This window comes from Phyllobates terribilis, unplaced genomic scaffold, assembly GCF_046119375.1.
Source record: "Phyllobates terribilis strain yellow unplaced genomic scaffold, ASM4611937v1 Scaffold_3__8_contigs__length_932513732, whole genome shotgun sequence".
In the NCBI taxonomy this organism is placed as follows: Eukaryota; Metazoa; Chordata; class Amphibia; order Anura; family Dendrobatidae; genus Phyllobates; species Phyllobates terribilis.
Window position 1 is genome coordinate 768,717,641 of NW_027362763.1, and position 25,347 is coordinate 768,742,987.

Sequence of the window (25,347 nt, forward strand, 5' to 3'; positions counted from 1 at the left end):
TATATATCAGTATAGTATGTGATATATCAGTATAGTATGTTATATATCAGTGTGTGTTATATATCAGTATAGTATGTTATATATCAGTGTGTATGTTATATATCAGTGTGTATGTTATATATCAGTATAGTATGTTATATATCAGTGTGTATGTTATATATCAGTGTGTATGTTATATATCAGTATAGTATGTGATATATCAGTGTATATGTTATATATTATGACATATATCAGTACAGTGTGTTATATCTCAGTAGCTATCATAGATCAGTGTACACCAGGCGGTAATGCAGGCTGGTGCCGGTGCCGGGGTGTCAGGGCTGAGCAGCGCCCGCCTCCCGGTTCTGCCCAGCCGCGTTCTGGAGGTCGGGGACGCGCTCCTCTCCGCCGTGCTCTCTCTCTTCTCCCCGTTGTGGGATGGCCGTGGGTCGGGAGCGAGCAGCCTGGGCCGGCACATGCCCGGACCCCGGGGATCAGCGGGAAGATGGCGCTGAGAGCCGAGTGAGCAGGCGAGATGCCACGGATTTCATGACGGCAGCGGGTAGGTGTCCTGTCAGCATCAGCACCAGCGGCAGCGCCGCGTCCTCCCCTGCAGCCCGCACTGAGCGCTGCTCCGCCGCCGCCGCCTTTTGTTCTCCTCCTCCCTGTGCAGTGTAATGCCGTTATGTGGCGGCGTCCGGTGCTCCTGGCGGTGTCCTCCGGTGCTGGGGTGTGCGGGGCTTTGTTGCATCCCAGCCCGGAGCTGCTCTCCCCAGTGTGAGCACACATTGCCATCTTGTCATTACACCGCGTCATGTAGGACTTAGGACTTGTGTGGGGTCCTGGAGCCATCACTGCCCCTCTGCTGAGCCTCCTCCTGGCACAGATGTGACCTCTGCTACTGACGGTGCCAGCTGCAGTCACCTTGTGCCCCAGGGTCATTCCCAGGCCGGGGCTCCTCCATGTGTGGGGGCTTGTGCCATATGTGTGGTGGGCTGGGGAGGTCAGTGCTGCTGGTCACTATCACCTTCCTGCTGATGGTTTCCATCAATATTGTCATATCAGGCATGATTAGCGGCCTGTCCTGTGCTCTAGCTATGATGGTATCTTCTCCTGTTAGCTGCTAAGTACAGGAGACATAAAATGTCATGTAGTGATTTGTGTCATCTCCTCTGGTGATATTTATCGTCTCATCTATTTTATGTGTGTTTTAGTTTATTAGCCATAACTGTGACCCCTTGTCATTTGTTGATGACCCCTGGCACCCGGGGCACAAGTCCTGCAAACTCCCACCTGGCACACAGCACCCGGGGCACAAGTCCTGCAAACTCCCACCTGGTACACAGCACCCGGGACACAAGTCCTGCAAACTCCCACCTGGTACACAGCACCCGGGGACACAAGTCCTGCAAACTCCCACCTGGTACACAGCACCCGGGGACACAAGTCCTGCAAACTCCCACCTGGTACACAGCACCTGGGGCACAAGTCCTGCAAACTCCCACCTGGTACACAGCACCCGGGGCACAAGTCCTGCAAACTCCCACCTGGTACAAAGCACCCGGGGCACAAGCCCTGCAAACTCCCACCTGTCACACAGCACCCGGGGCACAAGTCCTGCAAACTCCCACCTGGTACACAGCACCCGGGGCACAAGTCCTGCAAACTCCCACCTGGTACACAGCACCCGGGGCACAAGTCCTGCAAACTCCCACCTGGTACAAAGCACCCGGGGCACAAGTCCTGCAAACTCCCACCTGGCACACAGCACCCGGGGCACAAGTCCTGCAAACTCCCACCTGGTACACAGCACCCGGGACACAAGTCCTGCAAACTCCCACCTGGTACACAGCACCCGGGGCACAAGTCCTGCAAACTTCCACCTGGCACACAGCACCCGGGGCACAAGTCCTGCAAACTCCCACCTGGCACACAGCACCCGGGGCACGAGTCCTGCAAACTTCCACCTGGTACAAAGCACCCGGGTCACAAGTCCTGCAAACTCCCACCCGGTACACAGCACCCGGGACACAAGTCCTTCAAACTCACTCCTGGCACACAGTACCCGGGGCACAAGTCCTGCAAACTCCCACCTGGCACACAGCACCCGGGGCACAAGTCCTGCAAACTCCCACCTGGTACAAAGCACCCGGGGCACAAGTCCTGCAAACTCCCACCTGGTACAAAGCACCCGGGGTACAAGTCCTGCAAACTCCCACCTGGCACACAGCACCCAGGACACAATTCCTACAAACTCCCACCTGGCACACAGCACCCAGGACACAATTCCTGCAAGCTCTCATTTGGCGGTACAGTCGTACCCTGAGTCACCGGTGAAAGCCGCTGCTAACCTGCTGGTCATGTACTTTCCATTCATCGCTATGTACCGTCAGTATCACCATTCTTTCCTTACCTAATATAATTATATTACGATGTAACCCATGGCAGGTAAATCCTTCATTGGTTTATGGTTTCTTAGCTGTACCTGTTTGTGGGAATTCTGGCTGGTAATTAATATGGTGCCAGTTGTAGATGCAGCGTGGGTTGTCGGGCAGCACATACAACCTGCCTGTTCACATAGCAACATACTGATATATTACTGGGCAGGATTACTATGGGCTCAAGGAAAGTTGGGTAATCATCCTTGTAATGGGATGCAAGTTGGTTGTTACCCAATACAGAGCCCTGGCCACTCTCTCTTATACCCGGGCTGAGGTACATGAAGCTTGTTGGCACCCAGATCCCTTTTAGCAGTAGCATTGCCCCAATGGCGGCAGGCCATGCACCTGCTGTGGTGGGAGGGAGGCCCGATGCCGAATCACTCTACCACCCACCTGGTTTCTTACTTCTTCTCCCTACATCCGCCTTCTCTGTGTGCGAAAAGTCATGAAGATTTGTGTGGAGCCGACTCATGCACTGAGCCCACTCCAATCTATTTTATATAGCAGACACTTGCCAACAACTAGAGGTAGCTCTGATCACGGCAGATTAACCCCTTACATGCTGTGATGAATTGCAACCTTGCATTTATGTAATTAGACAGCCCCCATTGAGCAAACGATTGGGATGTTTAATGGCCGCCAGGGGGATATTGGTGGCTCCAATTTGGAGCCTTCGCTATGGGTTCCCAGCATTGCTATGTACACCACGGCCTCTCAGGCCACATGCCCTATTGCCCCCTTGCGATACGCACACCCAACTTTTTCTAAAACAGATTATAAGAGACTAGATTAGAGATCTTACTACGTTTGCGAAAGAAGCTGAACATTGAAAGTTATCCCTCTCCAAAGGAGCGGTGATAACTTTTTGAAAAGACTGGGATCCCCACTGAACCGAAGATCAGGGCTTATGTGGGGCACCCCTATATCCACTGCTTATGGGTCTACAAGATAACTGAGTATAACTACCTAGATGGATAATGGGGGATGGCCACCGCCCTATTCTGACTACACATTTCACGCAATCAGTGAAGTAGTCGGGCTCCTCCAGCAGAAAGTTCTCACCTGTTGTGGATAGACGATAACTTTCAATGTTGAGAATAACACTTTAAGGAATTACATTTGTTGTTTTTTTTTTTTAAGATGCAAATGTGTTTGATTTTTTTCTAAGAATACAGTGGTTTTACATTTATTACTCTTACGGTTTGTAGTGTGGTAAAATGGTCCAAAACATATGAAGTGGGGTCATGATAAAAAAATAGAGAGAATTTACGTTTCAACGCCAGCTTAGGAAATCACGTCTCATTATGTCCATATATTTACGGTTTCCTGAGAATCTGAAAACCAAGCATTCACTGTATTCCACACGGAAAAGCCATGTTACATGACAGTCGGGCCCCTCCTCATCCAGATCCACCAGCACATCCACAGCTGAAATCCGAGTGTCTGGGATTTCTGCCACAGATTCTTTATAAAATATACGTCAGGATTTGCCTGTGAAAATCCTGAACATAAGACAATGTAACATTGACATAAAGTTCCATTTAGAACTGTGCAAACATTGTAGGCAGGTGTGGAAGAAATGACGCAAAGTAAGAATGCTTTCTAAGGTAGAAGAGTGAAGTTTATTTTTAGTTAACAAAATGCAAAGTGAACGAACAAACGAGAAATCAAATTAATATTTGGTGTGATCGTCCTTTGCTTTCAGAACAGCATCAAATCATCAATTCCTATAGGTACAACTTGCATGCAGTTTTTGAAAGAACTCAGCAGGGAGATTGTTCCAAACATCTTGGAGAACTAACCACACATCTTGTCACCTGTGCAAATCCTTCTGTATCTTCATGTAGTACCAGACAGACTCGATGTTGTTGAGATATGTGGGGGCCATAGCAACACCTCCAGGACTCCTTGTTCTTCTTTATACTGAAGATAGCTCCTAATGACATTGGCTGTATGTTTGGGATCGTTGTCCTGCTGCAGAATAAATTTAGAGCCAATTAGACTCCTCCCTGATAGTATTACTTGATGGATAAGTATCTGTCTGTATTTTTCAGCATTGAGCACACGTTTAATGTAGCCTCAAACTTGCAAGCACCCTCCACCATGCTTTACTGTTGCTGCAGACACTCATTATTTTATCGCTTTCCCCCTCTTTGGCAAACTAACTGCCTTCTGTTAGAGCCAAATATTTCATATTTTAATTCATCAGTCTAGAGCACCAGCAGCCATTTTTCTACACCCCAGTTCCTATGTTTTTTCATATACAGGTGCTTCTCACTAAATTAGAATATCATCAAAAAGTACATTTATTTCAGTTCTTCAATACAGAAAGTGAAATTCATATATTATGTAGAGTCATTACAAACAGAGTGATCTATTTCAACTGTTTATTTCTGTTAACGTTGATGATTATGGCTTACAGCCAATGAAAACACAAAAGTCATTATCTCAGTAAATAAAAAAAATTAACAAAAACACCTGCAAAGGCTTCCTAAGAGTTTAAAAAGGTCCCATAGTCTGTTTCAGTAGGCTACACAATCATGGGGAAGACTGCTGACTTGACAGATGTCCAGAAGGCAGCCATTGACACACTCCACAAGGTCCCAGAGTTCCAATTTTCATTTGGAAATCAAGGTCCCAGAGTCTGGAGGAAGAGTGGAGAGGCACACCATCCAAGCTGCTTGAGGTCTAGTGTGAAGTTTCCACAATCAGTGATGGTTTGGGGAGCCATGTCATCTGCTGGTGTAGGTCCACTGTGTTTTATTAAGACCAAAGTCAGCGCAGCCGTCTACCAGGATATTTTAGAGCACTTCATGCTTCCCTCTGCCGACAAGCTTTTTGGAGATGGAAATTTCATTTTCCAGCAGGACTTGGCACCTGTCCACACTGCCAAAAGTACCAAGACCTGGTTTAAAAACAACAGTATCACTGTGCTTGATTGGCCAGCAAACTCGCCTGACCTTAACCCCATAGAGAATCTATGGTGTATTGTCAAGAGGAAGATGAGACACCAGACCTAACAATACAGACGAGCTGAAGGCTGCTATCAAAGCAACCTGGACTTCCATAACACCTCAGCAGTGCCACAGGCTGATCGCCTCCATGCCACGCAGCATTGATGCAGTAATTGATGCAAAAGGAGCCCGACCAAGTATTGAGAGCATTTACTGAACAGTAACATTTCAGTAGGCCAACATTACGGATTTTAAAAACATTTTTCAAGCTGTTGTTATAAAGTATTCTAATTTACTGAGATAATGACTTTTGTGTTTTCATTGGCTGTAAGCCATAATCATCAGCATTAACAGAAATAAACACTTGAAATAGATCACTCTGTTTGTAACGACTCTATATAATATATGAGTTTCACATTTTGTATTGAAGAACTGAAATAAATTAACTTTTTGATGATATTCTAATTTAGTGAGATGCACTTGTAGCTGAGTCTCTTGACCTTGTTTCCATGTTGAAGGTTTGGCATTTTGCACGTAATTTTTCCATGAAGACCACTTTGGACAAACGTCTCTGAACAGTAGATGGGTGTAGCTGGGTATCATTGGTTGCTGACAGTTCTCTGCTGATGGTACTACTGGACATCTTTCATTTTCAAAGTGAAGTATCTTTCATCTACTGCATTAAAGGGTTTGTCAACTACTTGGACAACCCCTTCTCATTTCTCATGTTTGGCCGGTTAAAATAAAAACACCTATACTCCCCTCCCCGGTCCTGGGGCCGATCCAGCGGTGTTGGCTCTTACGTTGTTATGACACATGAGCCCTGCGCCCAATCAGCCTTGGCTTCACTGTCCCCTCCTGACTTCTCTTGATGTTCGATTTGTCCAAATGTGGGAACAGTAACACCAACGTTCATTGGGCACAGGGCTCACATGTCAGAACAACTTCATGTGAGCGCGGGAACGTGAGTGCCGTCACCGCTGGAACGGCCCCAACACTGGAGGGGAATATAGGTGTTTTTATTTTAACAGGGCCAAACATGAGGAATGAGAAGAAGTTGTCCTAGTAGTAGACATCCCCTTTAAGTTCACTTGGTCGACCACTGCATCTACTTTTCTAAACTTTGTCCATTTCCTGGCATCCTAAATTCTTAGAATACAATCATATACTTATCTATTATGTAATACCATCAGGGAGGCGTCTGATTGGCTCCAAATTTATCCTGCAGCCGGACAACGACCTCAAACATGCAGCCAATGTCATTAAGAAATATCTTCAGCATAAAGAAGAACAAGGAGTCCTGGAAGTGATGGTATGGCCACCACAGACAACAAGGCGAAAAAAATCCAGCGTCCACAGCAATGAAGGAAGGTATTAAAACATGACTTTAAAATACTTTAAAAATGTATAAAATAAAAAAAACATATAGCAAACACGGATAAAAAAAGGTGGGAGGACACACAGGTCTATGCGTTTTGGGCTCAAAAAAACTAAGGATAGACCTGTGTTCCCCCGCCCTTTTTTTTATTCGTGTTTGCTGTAAGTTTTTTTGATTTTTTTCATTTTTAATTGTCGCTATTAAAAGTCATGTTTTAATACCTTCCTTCATTGCTGTGGATGCTGGATTTTTTTCGCCTTGTTGTTCCTTACCCAGAAGCCGGTCTGGAGTCCGTGTATCGCTCTTCTTTTGAGGCAACATTTTCCGTACATGGTGAGCCGATTTTTCCTTCAATCTCCCTTCCCTCATTTTTGTCTATGGCCACCACAGAGCCCTGACATTGACATCATTGAGTCTGTGTGTGATTACATGAAAGCACAAGATTGCACAATCCTACATCTACAGAAGATCTGTGGTTAGTTCTCCAAGATGTTTGGAACAACCTCCCTGCCAAGTGCCTTCAAAAATGTGTTCAGGTGACAAGCGTACCTAGAAGAATTAATGCTGTTTTAAAAGTAAATGGTGATGACACCAGATATTAATTTGATTTCTCCTTGGTTCATTAATTTTGCATTTTGTTAATTGATTAAAATAAACTATTAACACTTCTATTTTGGAAAGCATTCTTACTTTGCAGTATTTTTCTTCACTTGCCTAAATCTTTTGCACAGTACTGTAGAAATCACCCTAGAATGTTAAGGCTCCCATAGTCATGAGATAAAAGTTGGCGAAACTTGTGGATTTCAGCGGGATGGACCTACCATCTAATGTGCATGGGGACCTTCCTATCCTCCCCTGACAGATGATGTCAGGAAAGTGAAGGAACCAGCCTATTGAATTTCAGCTTCCTGCTGCTAAACAATAATGCATACCTAAGATGCTGAAGTCCTCCGCTGTGCAAGGATAACTGGTATACAGGAGAATCTTCCTTTTTAAAAAATAAAAAAAAAACAATTCCTGAATTGTTGGTTTTTGTTTATTCTGCCTCCCAAAAGATGGAATAGAAAGCGATCAAAAAATGTTGCGTGCCTGAAAATGGCACCAATAAAAACGTCAACTCATCCCGCAAAAAACAAGCCGTCACATGACTCTGTCGGCCAAAATATGGAAAAATGATAGCTCTCAAAATATGGCGATGCAAAAACTAGATTTTACAAAATATATGTGACAGCTGTCAATCATAAAAACCCGATATCATTCTGGTATCTCTGTAGTCGCACCGACCCGAAGAATAAGGTCATCTAATCACTTATACCGCACTAGGAACGGCGTAAAAAATAAACGCTAGGGTTGTGCTAATGTTAGGGTTGGGCTAGGGTTGGGGTTAGGGTTGTTTTTTTTTTTTCAAAAGTAAAAAAAAAAAAAAGATGACGATATGGCAACTAGTGTTGAACGCAAGTGCTCACTACTTAAGTTTGCATCGGGTGCTCGGGTATGCATTGAGTATTGCGGGTGCTCGAGTCTCCGCCCCATATGCTTCGTGGCCAAAAAACCTCGCGGGGATTGCCTGCCATGCACGCGCGATCCCCGCATGTTTTTTTTGGGGTGTCTAATAACCATGAAACATGCGGGCGGGGACTCGAGCATTTCACTTGAGCACCCGTAATACATGGTGCATACCTGAGTACCCGATGCAAACTCAAGTAGCGAGCACTTGCGCTCAAGACTAATGACAACTTATTCAATATGATGACATAATGTCATCAAATTCTGTGTCGTACCTCTGGGTTCAAAATGTTCACTATACCCCTTGATAAAATCCTTGAGGGGTGTAGTTTCCAAAATGGGGTCACTTGTGGGGGGTTTCAACTATTTAGGCACATCAGGGACTCTCCAAACGCGACATGGCGTCCGCTCTCGATTCCAGCCGATTTTGGGTTCAAAAAGTCACACAGTGCTCCTTCCCTTCTGAACTCTGCCGTGCGCCCAAACACTGTATTTTCCCCACATATGGGGTATTGGCGTACTCAGGAGAAATTGCACAAAAATTTTTGGGGTCCATTTTCTCCTCTTACACTTGTGAAAATAAAAAAATTGGGGCTAAAGCATCATTTTTGTGGAAAAAGTTTGATTTTTTTATTTTCACGGCTCCATGCTATAAACTTCTGTGAAGCACCTGGGGGTTCAAGGTGCTCACCACACATCTAGATAAGTTCCCTGAGGGGTCTAGTTTCCAAAATGGTGTCACTTGTGGTGGGTTTCCACTGTTTAGGCACATCAGGGGCACATCCGCTAATTATTCAAGCAAATTTTACAATCAAAAAGTCAAATGGCGCTCCTTCCCTTCCGAACCCTGCCGCGCGCCAAAACAGTGGTTTTCCCCCACATATGGGGTATCTGCATGCTCAGGAGAAATTGCACAACAAACTGCAGAGTGCAATTTCTTCTGTTACCCTTATGAAAATGCAAAAGTGGGGGCTGAAAAACATTTTTGTGGGAAAAATGTGAAAATTTTATTTTTACGGCTCAATGTTATAAACTTCTGTGAAGCACCTAGGGGTTCAAGGTGCTCACCACATGTCTAGATAAGTTCCCTGAGGGGTCTAGTTTCCAAAATGGTGTCACTTGTGGGGGGTTTCCACTGTTTAGGCACATCAGGGGCTCCCCAAATGCAACATGGCGTCCGCTAATTATTCAAGCAAATTTTACATTCAAAAAGTCAAATGGAGCTCCTTCCTTTCCGAACCCTGCCGTGCACCCAAACAGTGGTTTTCCCCCACATATGGGGTATCTGCTTACTCAGGAGAAATTGCACAACAAATTTTTGGGTCCATTTTTTACTGTTACCCCTGCGAAAATAAAAAAAATTGGGTCTAAAGTAACATTTTTGTGAAAAAAGTTAAATGTTCATTTTTTTCTTCCACATTCCAAAAATTCCTGTGAAGCACCTGAAGGGTTAATAAAGTTCTTGAATGTGGTTTTGAGCACCTTGAGGGGTGCAGTTTTTAGAATGGTGTCACTTTTGGGTATTTTTTGTCATAAAGACCCCTCAAAGTGACTTTAAATATGATGTGGTCCCTAAAAAAATGGTTTTGTAAATTTTGTTGGAAAAATGAGAAATTGCTGGTCAACTTTTAACCCTTATAGCTCCCCAATAAAAAAAAATTTTGGTTCCAAAATTGTGCTGATGTAAAGTAGACATGTGGGAAATGTTATTTATTAACTATTTTGTGTGACATATCTCTGATTTAAGGGCATAAAAATTCAAATTTTGAAAATTGAAAAATTGAAAAATTTTCGCCAAATTTCCGTTTTTTTCACAAATAAACGCAAGTGATATCGAAGAAATTTTACCACAATCATGAAGTACAATATGTCATGAAAAAACAATCTCGGAATCAGGGGGATCCGTTGAAGCTTTCCAGAGTAATTACCTCATAAAGTGACAGTGGTCAGAATTGTAAAAATTGGCCTGGTCATTAACGTGCAAACCACCTTGGGTTGTAAAGGGGTTAAAAAAAAAAAATACATGTGACACAAAAACTCAGTTTAAGCAATTGCTTATTTTCTGATGACACATTCCTTGTAAGCGTAAACTGACTGAGGATACAGAGAGGTTGTTCTGTAGGAAGAAGTTATCACCTATCCACAGGATAGCTGATAACTTTTAGTTTGGTGGGAACCCGAGTGCTGCGATCCTCACTGATCGCTAGAACGAGGACACTTATACACATTAGAATGGAGAGTCAGTGCACATGTTCCATTCATTCTCTCTTGGACTGCCGGAGCGCTGTATTTGCCTTTCTCTGGTATCACCATGAGGAATAAATGGAACGATTATCGAGCAAGGGAATAAAAGTGCCCTTTTCTATGGATAATTTGTTCCAAGCGGATGACCCCTTTAAAGGAGTTATCCAGGACTAAATTATTTATTTTACTATGAGCCAAAAAAACTAACAGGTAGGTAGTTGTAAACTAGTTAGCGACTACCCGCCTGTTCTATCCTGCGCCAGCTCACAGTGGTCATTGACCGCTCATGCCGGAGATTCAGCTTTTGCACATCAACAGAAAAGACAGAGCAACAGAGCAGCTCTTATTGTTCCAGGCCGCTCTGTTGATGGGGTATGACTCACCAACGTCATGCTGATTGACACCCGGCTTCCCGCAGTTTAGCAGTAGGGAACTGGCTGTCAATCAGCATGATGCCGACAGTCACGCTGTAACGGGTCTGGGAGGCGGAACCTCTGAGCTACTATACAAGGGGGCGGTCCTTGTAAGGGAGCGGGTGGCGACCAGGGAAGACGGGCTGGAAGTCTCAGCAGGTGAACGGGACAGTCTCTGAGTGAACGGGACAGTCTCTGAGTGAACGGGCTGGAGGTCACGGCAAGTGACCGGGGCAGTCTCTAGGTATAGGGTTGGTACGACCTGTGGCGGCTGAAGATAGACGTGAGCTCCCAGGTGAGCAGGCGAGAGTCTCTGGATGAACGGGTGGTCACAGCATGTGACGGCGGAGCCTCCAGGAAGACCAGCGGACAGGCGACAGATGAGCGCTCCCAGGTGAGCGGGCAGAAGTCTCTGGACAGGTGGGTGGTCACAGCACGTGACGGCAGAGCCTCCGGGTAGGCAAGCAGACAGGTAGCAGATGAGCGCTCCCAGGTGAGCGGGCAGGAGTCACTGGACAGACAGGTGGTCACAGCACGTGACGACGGAGCCTCCAGGTAGGCTAGCAGGCAGGTAGCAGATGTGCGCTCCCAGGTGAGCGGGCAAGCTGGTCCATAGACAGACTGACAGGAGTTGGAAGGCAGACCGTCGGACCACAGGCAAGCAGGCAGGTAGCTGATGTGCGCTCCCAGGTGAGCGGGCAGGCTGGTCCTTAGACAGACTGACAGGATTAGTAAGGCAGACCGTCGGACCTCAGACTAGCAGGCAGGTAGCAAGTAATCAGGCAGGAATCTGGCAGGTAACTGGCAGGTAACTGGCAACGGGACCTGAGGGCTGAAGCACAGGTGAGACACAGGTGCAAACAACATTGCTCGGGCACCTCCATTTTGGAGGAGGTGCCTATATATGGTAAAGTCCTCCGGCCATTGGCCGGGGACTCCTTAGGACGGCGCGCGCGGCCCCTTTAAGAGGGAGGGAGAGCGCGCGCGCGCGCCCTAAGCACAGTGGCCGGGAAGGAGCGCGCGCTGCCAGCAGAGCGGGAGAGGGACGCCGGGCACGGAGCAGAGCGGTGAGGGGAACAGCGTCCCTGCTTAGCAGAGGGCAGGGACGCCGGCACTACAGTACCCCCCCCCTTTAGGCCCCCCCTTTTTTAGGCCAGACAGAAATTTAGCAAGGATGAGAGGGGCATGGATGTTCTCCCGGGGCTCCCACGTTCTCTCCTCAGGACCAAACCCCCTCCAATCTACCAGAAAAAAAGGTCTTCCCTCTTACCCTTTTGGTAGCAAGAATGTTCTCTACCTCAAACTCGTCCTCAGCGGAAACCGGAGCAGGAGGCGTACCTGTAGACTTGGAAAAAGAGTTAAGAACCACGGGTTTGAGGAGAGATACATGGAAGGAGTTAGGGATCCGTAAGTTGGCCGGGAGTTTCAATTTATAGGCCACCGGGTTGATCTGACTGATGACCTCCAGAGGACCGATGAACCGAGGCCCTAACTTGTAAGAAGGTATCTTGAGTCGAACATATTTAGATGAGAGCCAGACCTTATCTCCTGGACGAAATTGTGGAGGATCCAGGCGTTTTTTGTCAGCGTGTCTTTTCATACGCTCGGATGACAGAAGGAGTGCGGACCGGGTACTCTCCCATATGGAGGAAAATTTGCTAACGAGAGATTCCGCAGCCGGGTTGTCCACAGAGGTGGAGACAGGAAAAGGAATCCGAGGATGCTGACCGAAAACTACAAAAAACGGGGATTTGGAGGAGGATTCGCTCTCGTGATTATTATAAGAGAACTCGGCCCATGGTAGGAGATCCACCCAGTCAGAATGGTGGGCATTAACGAAGTGCCGGAGGTAACTGGTCTGGTTCTGATTGATCCGCTCCACTTGACCATTGGACTGTGGGTGGTAAGCGGAGGAGAAGTCCAGGGTGACGTCTAGTAGTTTACAAGTGGCTCTCCAGAAACGTGAGGTGAACTGTACCCCACGATCCGACACGATGTGGAGGGGCAGGCCATGAAGACGGAAGATATGGCGGATAAAGTCTTTAGCCAGCTCTGGTGCAGACGGGAGGCCTGGCAGGGGAATAAAGTGAGCCATCTTGGAAAAGCGGTCAGCGACCACCCAAATGACCGTACAACCGACAGAGACGGGGAGATCAGTTATGAAGTCCATAGCAATATGCTCCCAGGGGGCAGCAGGCACAGGAAGCGGAAGGAGGCGTCCGGCTGGCAGATGTCTCGGGACTTTGTTGCGGGCGCAGGACACACAGGCAGAAACAAAGTCTATTACGTCCTTGTGCAGGGTAGGCCACCAATAGTGCCGGGCAATAAGCTGGAGGGTCTTTTTCTGACCGGCGTGGCCAGCTAGCTTAGACGAATGGCCCCAGTGTAGGATCTTCTCCCGATCAGGTACTGAAACAAACGTCTTACCGGGAGGGAGACGATTTAGACTCACGGGAGCCACCTGCATTACTCTGGCGGGATCGATGATATGTTTAGGTTCTTCCTCGAGATCGGACACCAGAAAGGATCGGGACAAGGCGTCTGCTTTGACGTTTTTGTCAGCCGGGCGAAAATGAAGAACAAAATCAAAGCGAGCAAAAAACAAGGACCACCGGGCTTGGCGCGGGTTAAGTCTCTGGGCATGCTGGAGGTAAGCCAAGTTCTTGTGGTCAGTGTAAATTATTACCGGATGAAGAGCCCCCTCGAGTAGGTAACGCCACTCCTCCAACGCCAGCTTGATGGCCAATAACTCTCGGTCTCCTATGGAATAGTTGCGCTCAGAAGAGGAGAAGAGTTTGGAGAAGAAGCCACAAGTTACCATTCTCCCGGAAGATGATTTTTGAGTAAGTACCGCTCCGGCTCCAGAGGAGGAGGCGTCAACTTCCAGGAAGAACTGCTTGTTGCCGTCCGGGCGATGCAGCACGGGGGCGGAAGAGAAGGCCTGTTTTAGGGAAAGAAAGGCCTCCTCTGCTTCGGGCGGCCACTCTTTGGGATTAGTACCCTTACGGGTGAGCGCGGAAATTGGGGCAGTCCGGGAAGAGAAGTGTGGTATGAAGAGGCGGTAGTAGTTGGCGAAGCCCAGGAATCGCTGAATGGCCTTCAACCCCTCCGGTCGGGGCCATTTCTCGATGGCAGACAGTTTCTCAGGATCCATTTGTAGGCCGGTCTGAGAGATAATGTAGCCCAGAAACGGAAGCGAGGTCTGCTCAAAGAGGCAGTTCTCATATTTAGCGTAGAGATGGTTCTGCCTGAGCCTGAGCAGGACCTGACGAACGTCCCTCCAGTGAGTCTGGAGATCCGGAGAGAAGACCAAGATGTCGTCCAGGTACACCACTTCGCAGGAGTAGAGAAGGTCCCGGAAGATGTCATTGACCAACTCTTGAAAGACGGCAGGAGCGTTACAGAGGCCAAAGGGCATTACCAGATATTCATAGTGGCCGTCCCGGGTGTTGAATGCCGTCTTCCATTCATCCCCCTGACGGATACGAACCAGGTTGTACGCCCCACGGAGGTCTAGTTTGGTGAAGATTCTAGCCCCCCTCAGACGATCAAATAACTCCGGAATGAGCGGAAGGGGGTACTTATTCTTCACCGTGATCTGGTTAAGGCCTCTATAGTCTATACAGGGACGGAGAGAGCCGTCCTTCTTTTTGACGAAAAAGAAGCCTGCTCCCGCCGGGGAGGTAGATTTCCGGATGAATCCCCTGGCCAGATTCTCCTCAATATATTCGGACATCGAGCGGGTCTCAGCAGCGGATAATGGATAAATACGCCCACGGGGAGGAGAAGTACCAGGTAACAAGTCGATAGGGCAGTCGTATGGTCTATGAGGAGGTAGTGTCTCTGCTTCCTTTTTATTAAAGACATCAGCATAAGACCAATAAGGGATCGGAAGTCCAGGTAGATTAGCTGGGGTAGGAGAAGGACGGACGGGATGGACGGGAACCAGACAGGTCTTATGGCAGCCCTGTCCCCAGCGAAGGACTTCACCGGTCTGCCAGTCCAGAACGGGTGCATGTCTCTGGAGCCAAGGTAGACCTAGCAGGAGGGCGTGAGAGAGTCCAGGCAGAACATGGAAGGAGATACTTTCAGAATGCAGCATTCCCACCTGCAGAGTAATGGATTCGGTGATGAGTTGAATGGGGCGTGGTAAGAGCCCCCCATCCACGGCAGCAACAGACAAGGGTACAGCCAGAGGTTTGGTGGGGATGCGGTATTTCTCTACCAGGGACTGTGAGATAAGATTCCCGGCTGCTCCAGAGTCAAGTTGGGCTAGTTCGAAATAACGGTTCTCCCCGTAGACGATTGAAACTGACAACAGCAGGGATGGAGAGGATTTATTCTTGTCTAGGTGGACCTCTCTGAGCGAACCTAGACACAGGCGTTTCCCGACCTCTCCGGGCAGGCACGGATCCGGTGCTCCTTACTGCCACAGTAGAAGCAGGTCCCCTCGGCACGGCGTAAGTCCTGACGGGTCTTGACCATCTTGGTCTGGTCGACCTGCATAGGCTCAGGAGAGTGTACCTGGTAAGAGACAGAAGGAGTGACGGGTTTCTGAAAAGTAGGAGCTAGACGTGGTAATCTCCTCTCACGGGTGACCTCTCTGGCACGCTCCTGGAACCGTAGGTCAATCCGGGTGGCAAGAGTTATTAAATCATCGAGAGTGGTAGGAATGTCCCGACCGGCAAGCTCATCTTTAATACGGCCGGACAGACCCTCCCAGAAGACGGAAACCAGAGCGTCGTTATCCCAGGCCAGCTCCGAGGCAAGGGTACGGAACCGTATGGCATATTGGCCCACGGTGAGACTTTCCTGACGGAGGCGTAGCAGAGATGATGCGGATGAGGTCTTCCGTCCGGGTTCGTCGAAGACTTTCCGGAAAGCCGTGAGAAAAGCAGGCAAGTTGGATACCAGGGGGTCTCCTCTCTCCCATAGAGGATTTAGCCAGGCCAGGGCCTCCCCGGTGAGATGGGACATGATGAATGCAATTTTGGCCCGGTCGGAGTTAAACTGGTGAGATAATAGTTCAAAGTGCAGGGTGCACTGATTTATGAAGCCCCGAGCCTGGGCGGAGTCGCCTCCGAAGCGAGGAGGTGCAGAAAGCCGGGGTCCGGGGTAAGATACCATGGTATTAGTGGGCAGTGGAGCTGCCGGATTGCGAGACATGGCACTGGCGGAGGTTGCTGGTGGAGCAGTCAGAGTGTCCAGTCGAGTATTGACATTCCGCAGGTGACCCAGAATGGACTCCTGTTGGGACCTTTGACGGGACAGTTCATGACACAGGTCCGAGAGCGAGGGAGCTTGGGTGCCACCGGGTTCCATGGCCCGAGCAAACTGTAACGGGTCTGGGAGGCGGAACCTCTGAGCTACTATACAAGGGGGCGGTCCTTGTAAGGGAGCGGGTGGCGACCAGGGAAGACGGGCTGGAAGTCTCAGCAGGTGAACGGGACAGTCTCTGAGTGAACGGGACAGTCTCTGAGTGAACGGGCTGGAGGTCACGGCAAGTGACCGGGGCAGTCTCTAGGTATAGGGTTGGTACGACCTGTGGCGGCTGAAGATAGACGTGAGCTCCCAGGTGAGCAGGCGAGAGTCTCTGGATGAACGGGTGGTCACAGCATGTGACGGCGGAGCCTCCAGGAAGACCAGCGGACAGGCGACAGATGAGCGCTCCCAGGTGAGCGGGCAGAAGTCTCTGGACAGGCGGGTGGTCACAGCACGTGACGGCAGAGCCTCCGGGTAGGCAAGCAGACAGGTAGCAGATGAGCGCTCCCAGATGAGCGGGCAGGAGTCACTGGACAGACAGGTGGTCACAGCACGTGACGACGGAGCCTCCAGGTAGGCTAGCAGGCAGGTAGCAGATGTGCGCTCCCAGGTGAGCGGGCAAGCTGGTCCATAGACAGACTGACAGGAGTTGGAAGGCAGACCGTCGGACCACAGGCAAGCAGGCAGGTAGCTGATGTGCGCTCCCAGGTGAGCGGGCAGGCTGGTCCTTAGACAGACTGACAGGATTAGTAAGGCAGACCGTCGGACCTCAGACTAGCAGGCAGGTAGCAAGTAATCAGGCAGGAATCTGGCAGGTAACTGGCAGGTAACTGGCAACGGGACCTGAGGGCTGAAGCACAGGTGAGACACAGGTGCAAACAACATTGCTCGGGCACCTCCATTTTGGAGGAGGTGCCTATATATGGTAAAGTCCTCCGGCCATTGGCCGGGGACTCCTTAAGACGGCGCGCGCGGCCCCTTTAAGAGGGAGGGAGAGCGCGCGCGCGCGCCCTAAGCACAGTGGCCGGGAAGGAGCGCGCGCTGCCAGCAGAGCGGGAGAGGGACGCCGGGCACGGAGCAGAGCGGTGAGGGGAACAGCGTCCCTGCCTAGCAGAGGGCAGGGACGCCGGCACTACACACGCCTTGTCAACAGAGCAGAGCGGAAGAGATGCAGCTGCTCTGTCAACATGACATCAAGCCACAGAATGGCTGGCAGGAGCGGTCAGTGACTGCTCTGTGCTTGCAAAGATCTGCACTGGGCAGAACAGACAAGCAATTAGCAGCTACCTGCCTGTCAGTTGTTAGGCCTGTAGTAAGAAACTAATATGGTTCTGGATAACCCCTTTAAGATATTTAGTAATCCAGATTCTTTTTACTGAATTTCACCCTTTGTCAGCATTTCTGCAATGAAATCTGCAACACAAAAAAAAAACAGGTTGTTTTTACTGAAGCTAATTAATCACGTGTGAACATAGCCTAACTCTTCAAAAAGAGGTTCTGCGGCTGCTGAAGAGTATGCATCAGAAATAATGTACTGCTTACTATATATATATTATTGTAGTTGGATGACTTGTATAAATGTACTGCAGTATATTCTGTCCTTCAGGAGATGACTTCACAATTTGGAGTCTCCTTATACCCCCGACACGTCTAGTACGCCGCCATGCACTGTATGTGATCTATGGTACCCTCTGGTATAAGAGACGACCCCCTGGGACTGGTTGCCGGCCCCTGTGTGCAGTACGGGACGACCTGATGCATTTGTTTCTTAGGAATAGTGTAAACAAATAGTTTCTTTTCACTGTTACTCTGCAGCAGTTTCCGGCTGTCCTGTGGAATAGCAGAGCTGTGTGAGCCTCCATATGGCCACCTACAATGTTTGCAGCGCTCCCACATGCTCGTATGGATTGTAGGCTTCTCTCTGGGCTGCCTGGAAGCCCCCCAGTTGTCTGTTGCCTCCCATCCTTTTTTTGATAGCACAGTTGACTTGTTTCCGTGGTGATGGGAAGCGACTATTAAATTGAACAGATGGCTTCAGATTATCAGGGTCAGGCTCCACAAATCCTGTTTTTTTGTGATAGTTATTGTTATCTGACAATAGCCCTCTTTGATACCAGATCCTGCCTGTAGAAAGTGTTACCGATCGTATGAGATGGGAAGATGAGGGTGGTTGTTCTTAGACTACAAGCACTGTCGGTATGTACCATATTCCTCACTTTACTTAGCACTTATAAATAATTGATGGCATGTACTTTCTGACTTAGAAGTAGTATGTGGGCCAATGATCGCTCATGCATACCGCCTGACAAGCGTAGCCCTGCAATCCACTGCATGCTGTATAATAGCAGGATAATGGAAAATGGACAAAACACCGTCCACTTAGGACTCGTGCACATGGGAAGATGCCTGGACGGCAGCACACAGAGGTTGTATGGCTGCTTAGTATCCTTATAAGACTGCATAGCTCTGCACATTCGGCATCCAGTTTCCCGTGCCGAGATCTGTTCTGTTGGAACCGTATACGATGTGATAGAAAAATACCCCTGTATGTTTGTATAGTAAATCAAAGACTAATGCACCTCTATGTAAGCCATAATACAACAGGTGCATTACAGAGCTGTAATATGGCCGTGTACACAAGTGTTAATCCTCCCTACAAGACGATATTACTTATGTTTTTTGAGAAGTCAGCAATATAACATATAGCACCCATCAGTAAGACTGTCTTAGGTTGTGTGCCCACGAGGAGGTTTTGATGCAGCGGCTTAAAGTTCCAACAAAGTGAATAGAATTTATAGAAATCTCGTGCCCACTCTGCTTTTTTTTTACACCAAGTGTAACCTGACCTGACGTTCGTGTTTCGAATTTGCAACATGTGAATTTCCCTTGCGAGTACGCTGAGTTTTCTGTTTGGATTTTCCCCATAGACTTGTATTAGAAGCGTAAAATCAATAGGTGAAAGATGCGATAAAAACACGTTAAAAAAACGCGTTCAAAAACACAATGAAAAAATGCAAGTGACATCAAAAACTCTCCCAAAGCTCATCGTGGGAACGTAGCCTAAGGTTTTTTCAGCGTTTTTTGATGCAGTTTTTTATGAAAAATTTCAGCTGCCTTTTGCTGTACCAGAAAAGTATGAGAAACCAGAATTCTCTGTTCACACATCATGGGTTTTTTTTTCTTCAGGATTTGGTGCATTGCATGTTTTTTTGGAAAATAGAGCATGTCACTTCTTTCAGCTTTTTTTCACCCATAGTAAGTAATGGGTGGTGAAAAAAACGTTGAAAAACTCATCAAAATTTGTATCAGCATTTTTTCAGCATTTTTGATGCCAAAATAGAATGGGGTTCTTTTTTTTCACAGAACTTTATGTACATGCATAAAAAGAGACAGAAGGACAGTGAAAAAAAAAGCTGAAAAAACGCACAAAAACTGCAAGAAAAATCCTGAACAAAATGCCCTTGAAGAGCAGGTTTTGCTGCAGAAAATTGACGCCAAAAAAACATGATGTGGAACATAGTCTTAGAAGTCAGCATCACGTTAGATGACAACTTATTCAATATGATGACCTAATGTTATCAAATTCTGTGTCGTACCTCTGGGTTCAAAATGTTCACTATACCCCGTGAAAATCCTCGAGGGGTGTAGTTTTCCAAATGGGGTCACTTGTGGGGGGTTTCCACTATTTAGGCACATCAGGGGCTCTCCAAACGCAACATGGCGCCCGCTCTCGATTCCAGCCAATTTTGCGTTCAAAAAATCACACAGTGCTCCTTCCCTTCTGAACTCTGCCGTGCACCCAAACACTGTATTTTCCCCACATATGGGGTATTGGCGCACGCAGGAGAAATTGCACAAAAGTTTTTGGGGTCCATTTTCTCCTTTTACCCTTGTGAAAATAAAAAAATTGTAGCTAAAACATAATTTTTGTGGAAAAAGTTAGATTTTTTTATTTTCACGGCTCCATGTTATAAACTTCTGTAAAGCACTTGGGGGTTCAGGGTGCTCACCACACATCTAGATAAGTTCCCTGAGGGGTCTAGTTTCCAAAATGTTGTCACTTGTGGGGGGTTTCCACAGTTTAGGCACATCAGGGGCTCTCCAAACGCAACATGGCATCCACTAGTTATTCAAGCAAATTTTACAATCAAAAAGTCAAATGGCGCTCCTTCCCTTCCGAACCCTGCCGTGCGCCCAAACAGTGGTTTCCCCCGACATATGGGGTATCTGCTTACTCAGGAGAAATTGCACAACAAACTGCATGGTGCAATTTCTACTGTTACCCTTATGAAAATGCAAAATTGGGGTTTGAAAAACATTTTTGTGGGAAAACTGTGAACATTTTATTTGTACGGCTCCGTGTTATAAACTTCTGTGAAGCACCTGGGGGTTCAAGGTGCTCACCACACATCTAGATAAGTTCCCTGAGGGGTCTAGTTTCCAAAATGGTGTCACTTGTGGTGGGTTTCCACTGTTTAGGCACATCAGGGACTCCCCAAATGCAACATGGCGTTCGCTAATTATTCAAGCAAATTTTACAATCAAAAAGTCAAAGTCCCTTCCGAAACCTGCCGTGCGCCCAAATAGTGTTTTTTCCCCACATATGGGGTATCTGCATGCTCAGGGGAAATTGCACAACAGATTTTGTGGTTCATTTTTTCCTGTTACCCCTGCGAAAATAAAAATAAATTGTGTCTAAAGTAACATTTTTGTGAAAAAAGTTAAATGTTAATTTTTTTCTTCCACATTCCAAAAATTCCTGTGAAGCACCTGAAGGGTTAATAATGTTCTTGAACGTGGTTTTGAGCACCTTGAGGGGTGCAGCTTTTAGAATGGTGTCACTTTTGGGTATTTTCTGTCATAAAGACCCCTCAAAGTGACTTCAAATGTGAAGTGGTCCCTAAAAAAATGGTTTCGTAAATTTTGTTGGAAAAATGAGAAATTGCTGGTCAACTTTAACCCTTATATTTCCCTAATAAAAAAAAAATTTGGTTCCAAAATTGTGCTGATGTAAAGTAGACATGTGGGAAATGTTATTTATTAACTATTTTGTTTGACATATCGCTCTGATTTAAGGGCATACAAATTAAAATTTTGAAAATTTCAAAATTTTTGCCAGATTTCCGTTTTTTTTTCACAAATAAACGGAAGTGATATCGAAGAAATTTTACCACAATCATGAAGTACAATATGTCTCGAAAAAAACAGTCTCAAAATCAGGGGGATCCGTTGAAGGGTTCCAGAGTAATTACCTCATAAAGTGACAGTGGTCAGAATTGTAAAAATTGGCCTGGTCATTAACGTGCAAACCACTTTGGGGGGTAAAGGGGTTAAAGTTTACTTCTACCTTCACACACAAGGTTGCTATATAGGCTGCCTTTAGTATTACAGGACAGCTAACATTTTTGGAAGATTTTTACTTCGCTTATTCCAACAAGCTGGGGCATGACGACCGTGGTCGCCACTGCGACCAGGTCCAGCAGGTCAGGGGCCCGGTGGGTGAGGGCCGAGGCCCTCTGACGCCAGCAAAAGCTTTAGCTGGATGTGCGCGCGCCACAATATACGTTGCCGGCCAATCAGAGGCCAGCAGCTGACATCGACGTGCACATGATGGGGCCCATGGCAGTGGTGTCACACGCCAAGTTCTGCTGGCTGCACAAGAAGACGTGCCCGGCGCGGGAGTGGAGGAACGATGAGCATTTATTTATTTTTAAAAAATCATTGGCCATACTACTATGGATGTCTATGAGGTACATTATACTACTATGGATGTCTATGGGGTGCATTATACTACTATGGATGTCTATGGGGTGCATTATACTACTATGGATGTCTATGGGGTGCATTATACTACTATGGATGACTATGGGGTGCATTATACTACTATGGATGACTATGGGGTGAATTATACTACTATGGATGTCTATGGGATGCATTATACTACTATGGATGACTATGTGGTGCATTATATTACTGTGGATGTCTATGAGGTGCATTATACTACTATGGATGTCTATGGGGTGCATTATACTACTATGGATGACTATGGGGGTGCATTATACTACTATGGATGACTATGACGTGCATTATGCTACTTTGGATGTCTATGGGGTGCATGATACTACTATGGATGCCTATAGGGTACATTATACTACTATTGATGTCTATGGGGTTCATTATACTATTATGGATGGGGTGCATTATACTACTATGGATGACTATGGGGGTGCATTATACTATTATGGAAGACTATGGGGGTTCATTATACTACTGTGGATGTCTATGGGGTACATTATACTACTATGGATGTCTATTGGGGTGCATTATACTACTATGGGTGTCTGTGGGGTGCATTATACTACTATGGATGACTATGACGTGCATTATGCTACTGTTGATGTCTATGGGGTGCATGATACTACTATGGATGCCTATAGGGTACATTATACTACTATTGATGTCTATGGGGTGCATTATACTACTATGGATGTCTATGGGGTGCATGATACTACTATGGATGCCTATAGGGTACATTATACTACTATTGATGTCTATGGGGTTCATTATACTATTATGGATGGGGTGCATTATACTACTATGGATGTCTACGGGGTGCATTATACTATTATGGAAGACTATGGGGGTTCATTATACTACTGTGGATGTCTATGGGGTACATTATACTACTATGGATGTCTATGGGGTGCATTATACTACTATGGATGACTATAGGGTGCATTATACTACTACGGATGTCTATGGGGTGCATTATACTACTATCGATGTCTATGAGGTGCATTATACTACTATGGATGTTTATGGGGTGCATTATTCTAATAGATGTCTGTGAGGTGCATTATACTACTATGGATGTCTATGGGGTGCATTATACTACTATCGATGTCTATGAGGTACATTATACTACTATGGATGTTTATGGGGTGCATTATTCTAATAGATGTCTGAGGTGCATTATACTACTATGGATGTCTATGAGGTGCATTATACTACTATGGATGACTATGGGGTGAATTATACTACTATGAATGACAATGGGGTGAATTATACTACTATGGATGTCTATGGGATGCATTATACTATTATGGATGACTATGGGGGTGCATTATACTACTATGGATGACTATGGGGGTGCATTATACTACTATGGATGTCTATGAGGTGCATTATATTACTATGGATGTCTATGAGGTGCATTATACTACTATGGATGACTATGGAGTGAATTATACTACTATGGATGTTTATGGGGTGCATTATACTACTATAGATGTCTATGAGGTGCATTATACTACTATGGATGTCTATGAGGTGCATTATACTACTATGGATGACTATGGAGTGAATTATACTACTATGGATGACTATGGGGTGAATTATACTACTATGTATGTCTATGGGATGCATTATACTACTATGGATGACTGTGGGGGTGCATTATACTACTATGGATGTCTATGAGGTGCATTATACTACTATGGATGTCTATGGGGTGCATTATGCTACTGTGGATGTCTATGGGGTGCATAATACTACTATGGATGCCTATAGGGTACATTATACTACTATTGATGTCTATGGGGTGCATTATACTATTATGGATGGGGTGCATTATACTACTATGGATGGGTATGGGGTGCATTATACTATTATGGAAGACTATGGGGGTTCATTATACTACTATGGATGTCTATGAGGTACATTATACTACTATGGATGTCTGTGGAGTGCATTATACTACTATGGATGTCTATGGGGTGAATTATACTACTATGGATGTCTATGGGGTGCATTATACTACTGTGGATGTCTGTGGGGTGCATTATACTACTGTGGATGTCTATGGGGTGCATTATACTACTTTGGATGTCTATGGGGTGCATTATACTACTTTGGAATTCTATGGGGTGCATTATACTACTGTGGATGTCTATGGGGTGCATTATACTACTATGGATGTCTATGGGGTGCATTATACTACTATGGATGTCTTTGGGGTGCATTATACTACTATGAATGTCTATGGGGTGCATTATACTACTATGGATGTCTGTGGGGTGCATTATACTACTTTGGATGTCTATGGGGTGCATTATACTACTGTGGATGTCTATGGTGTGCATTACACTGCTATGGATGTCTATGGGGTGCATTATACTACTGTGGATGTCTGGGATGCATTATACTTCTATTTTTGACTATGGGGGTGCATTATACTTTATGGATATGAGCAGTGCAGTAAATGATATGGAGGACTATAGGGAGTGCGTTTATACTTCTTCTATGGAGCCCCATGACTTCTCCCTGGTGAGTATAATGGTTTATTTTATTCTACTCTCCCCTTCCACTGTCTGACCATAATCTTCTTTCATTCTCGGTCAAGAACTGTGACTCTACTCAAGACCCCCCACTTTCCACACTTATAGAAATATACGCGCCATTAACACCCAGAAATTTATGAAAAAGTTGCAATCATCATTGGCCCCAATCTCCTCCCTCTCATGTCCCGACTCTGCATTGAAGCATTATAACGAAATAATGCTATGCGCCCTGGATGAAGCCGCACCTCCTACACGAAGAACAATTCGGCATAGACGGCGACAACACTGGCACATGCCTCAAACACGTCTTCTCCAGCGGTGCTCCAGGTGCGCTGAAAGGCTGTGGAGAAAATCTAATCTGCCCGAAGATTTCTTCCATTATAAATTTATGCTGAAAACATATAACTCTGCGCTTCACCTCTCCAAACAAACCTACTTTAACAACCTCATAATCTCACTCTCCAATAATCCTAAACGACTCTTTGACACTTTTCATTCTCTCCTCAATCAAACAGCACAGGCCCCGATCACCGACCTCAGCGCAGACGAGCTGACCAATTATTTCAAAGAAAAAATTGACCATATCCGTCAGGAAATTTTCTCCCAATCCCCAAACGTTTTGCATGCTCTCCCCCTCCACATTGTATCTTGCTCACTTTCTGATTTCGAACCAGTCATGGAAGGTGAAGTGATCAGACTCCTTGCATCTTCTCGCCCTACCACCTGCACCAGTGACCCTATTCCCTCACATCTCCTTCAGTCCCTTGCTCCAGCTGTCACCACTCACCTAACTAAAATTTTCAACCTCTCCCTCTTATCTGGTATCTTTCC

At 46.5% G+C, this 25,347-nt stretch overlaps 1 protein-coding gene across 3 annotated transcripts in view; it reads left to right on the forward strand.

Moving 5' to 3' along the window:
- The first annotated feature begins 251 nt into the window (after positions 1 to 251).
- The window catches only part of PAK5 (p21 (RAC1) activated kinase 5), a 220,977-nt gene continuing 195,881 nt past the window's right edge, over positions 252 to 25,347 (forward strand). For 2 of the 3 annotated variants that reach the window (XM_073672236.1, XM_073672238.1), the window contains exon 1: positions 252 to 541. In XM_073672236.1, the coding sequence (XP_073528337.1) occupies positions 418 to 541 (124 nt within the window). In that variant the 5' untranslated portion in view covers positions 252 to 417. Of the gene's footprint in view, positions 542 to 18,203; positions 18,374 to 25,347 lie in introns of those variants that run through there. The other variant, XM_073672240.1, reaches the window with a different exon arrangement.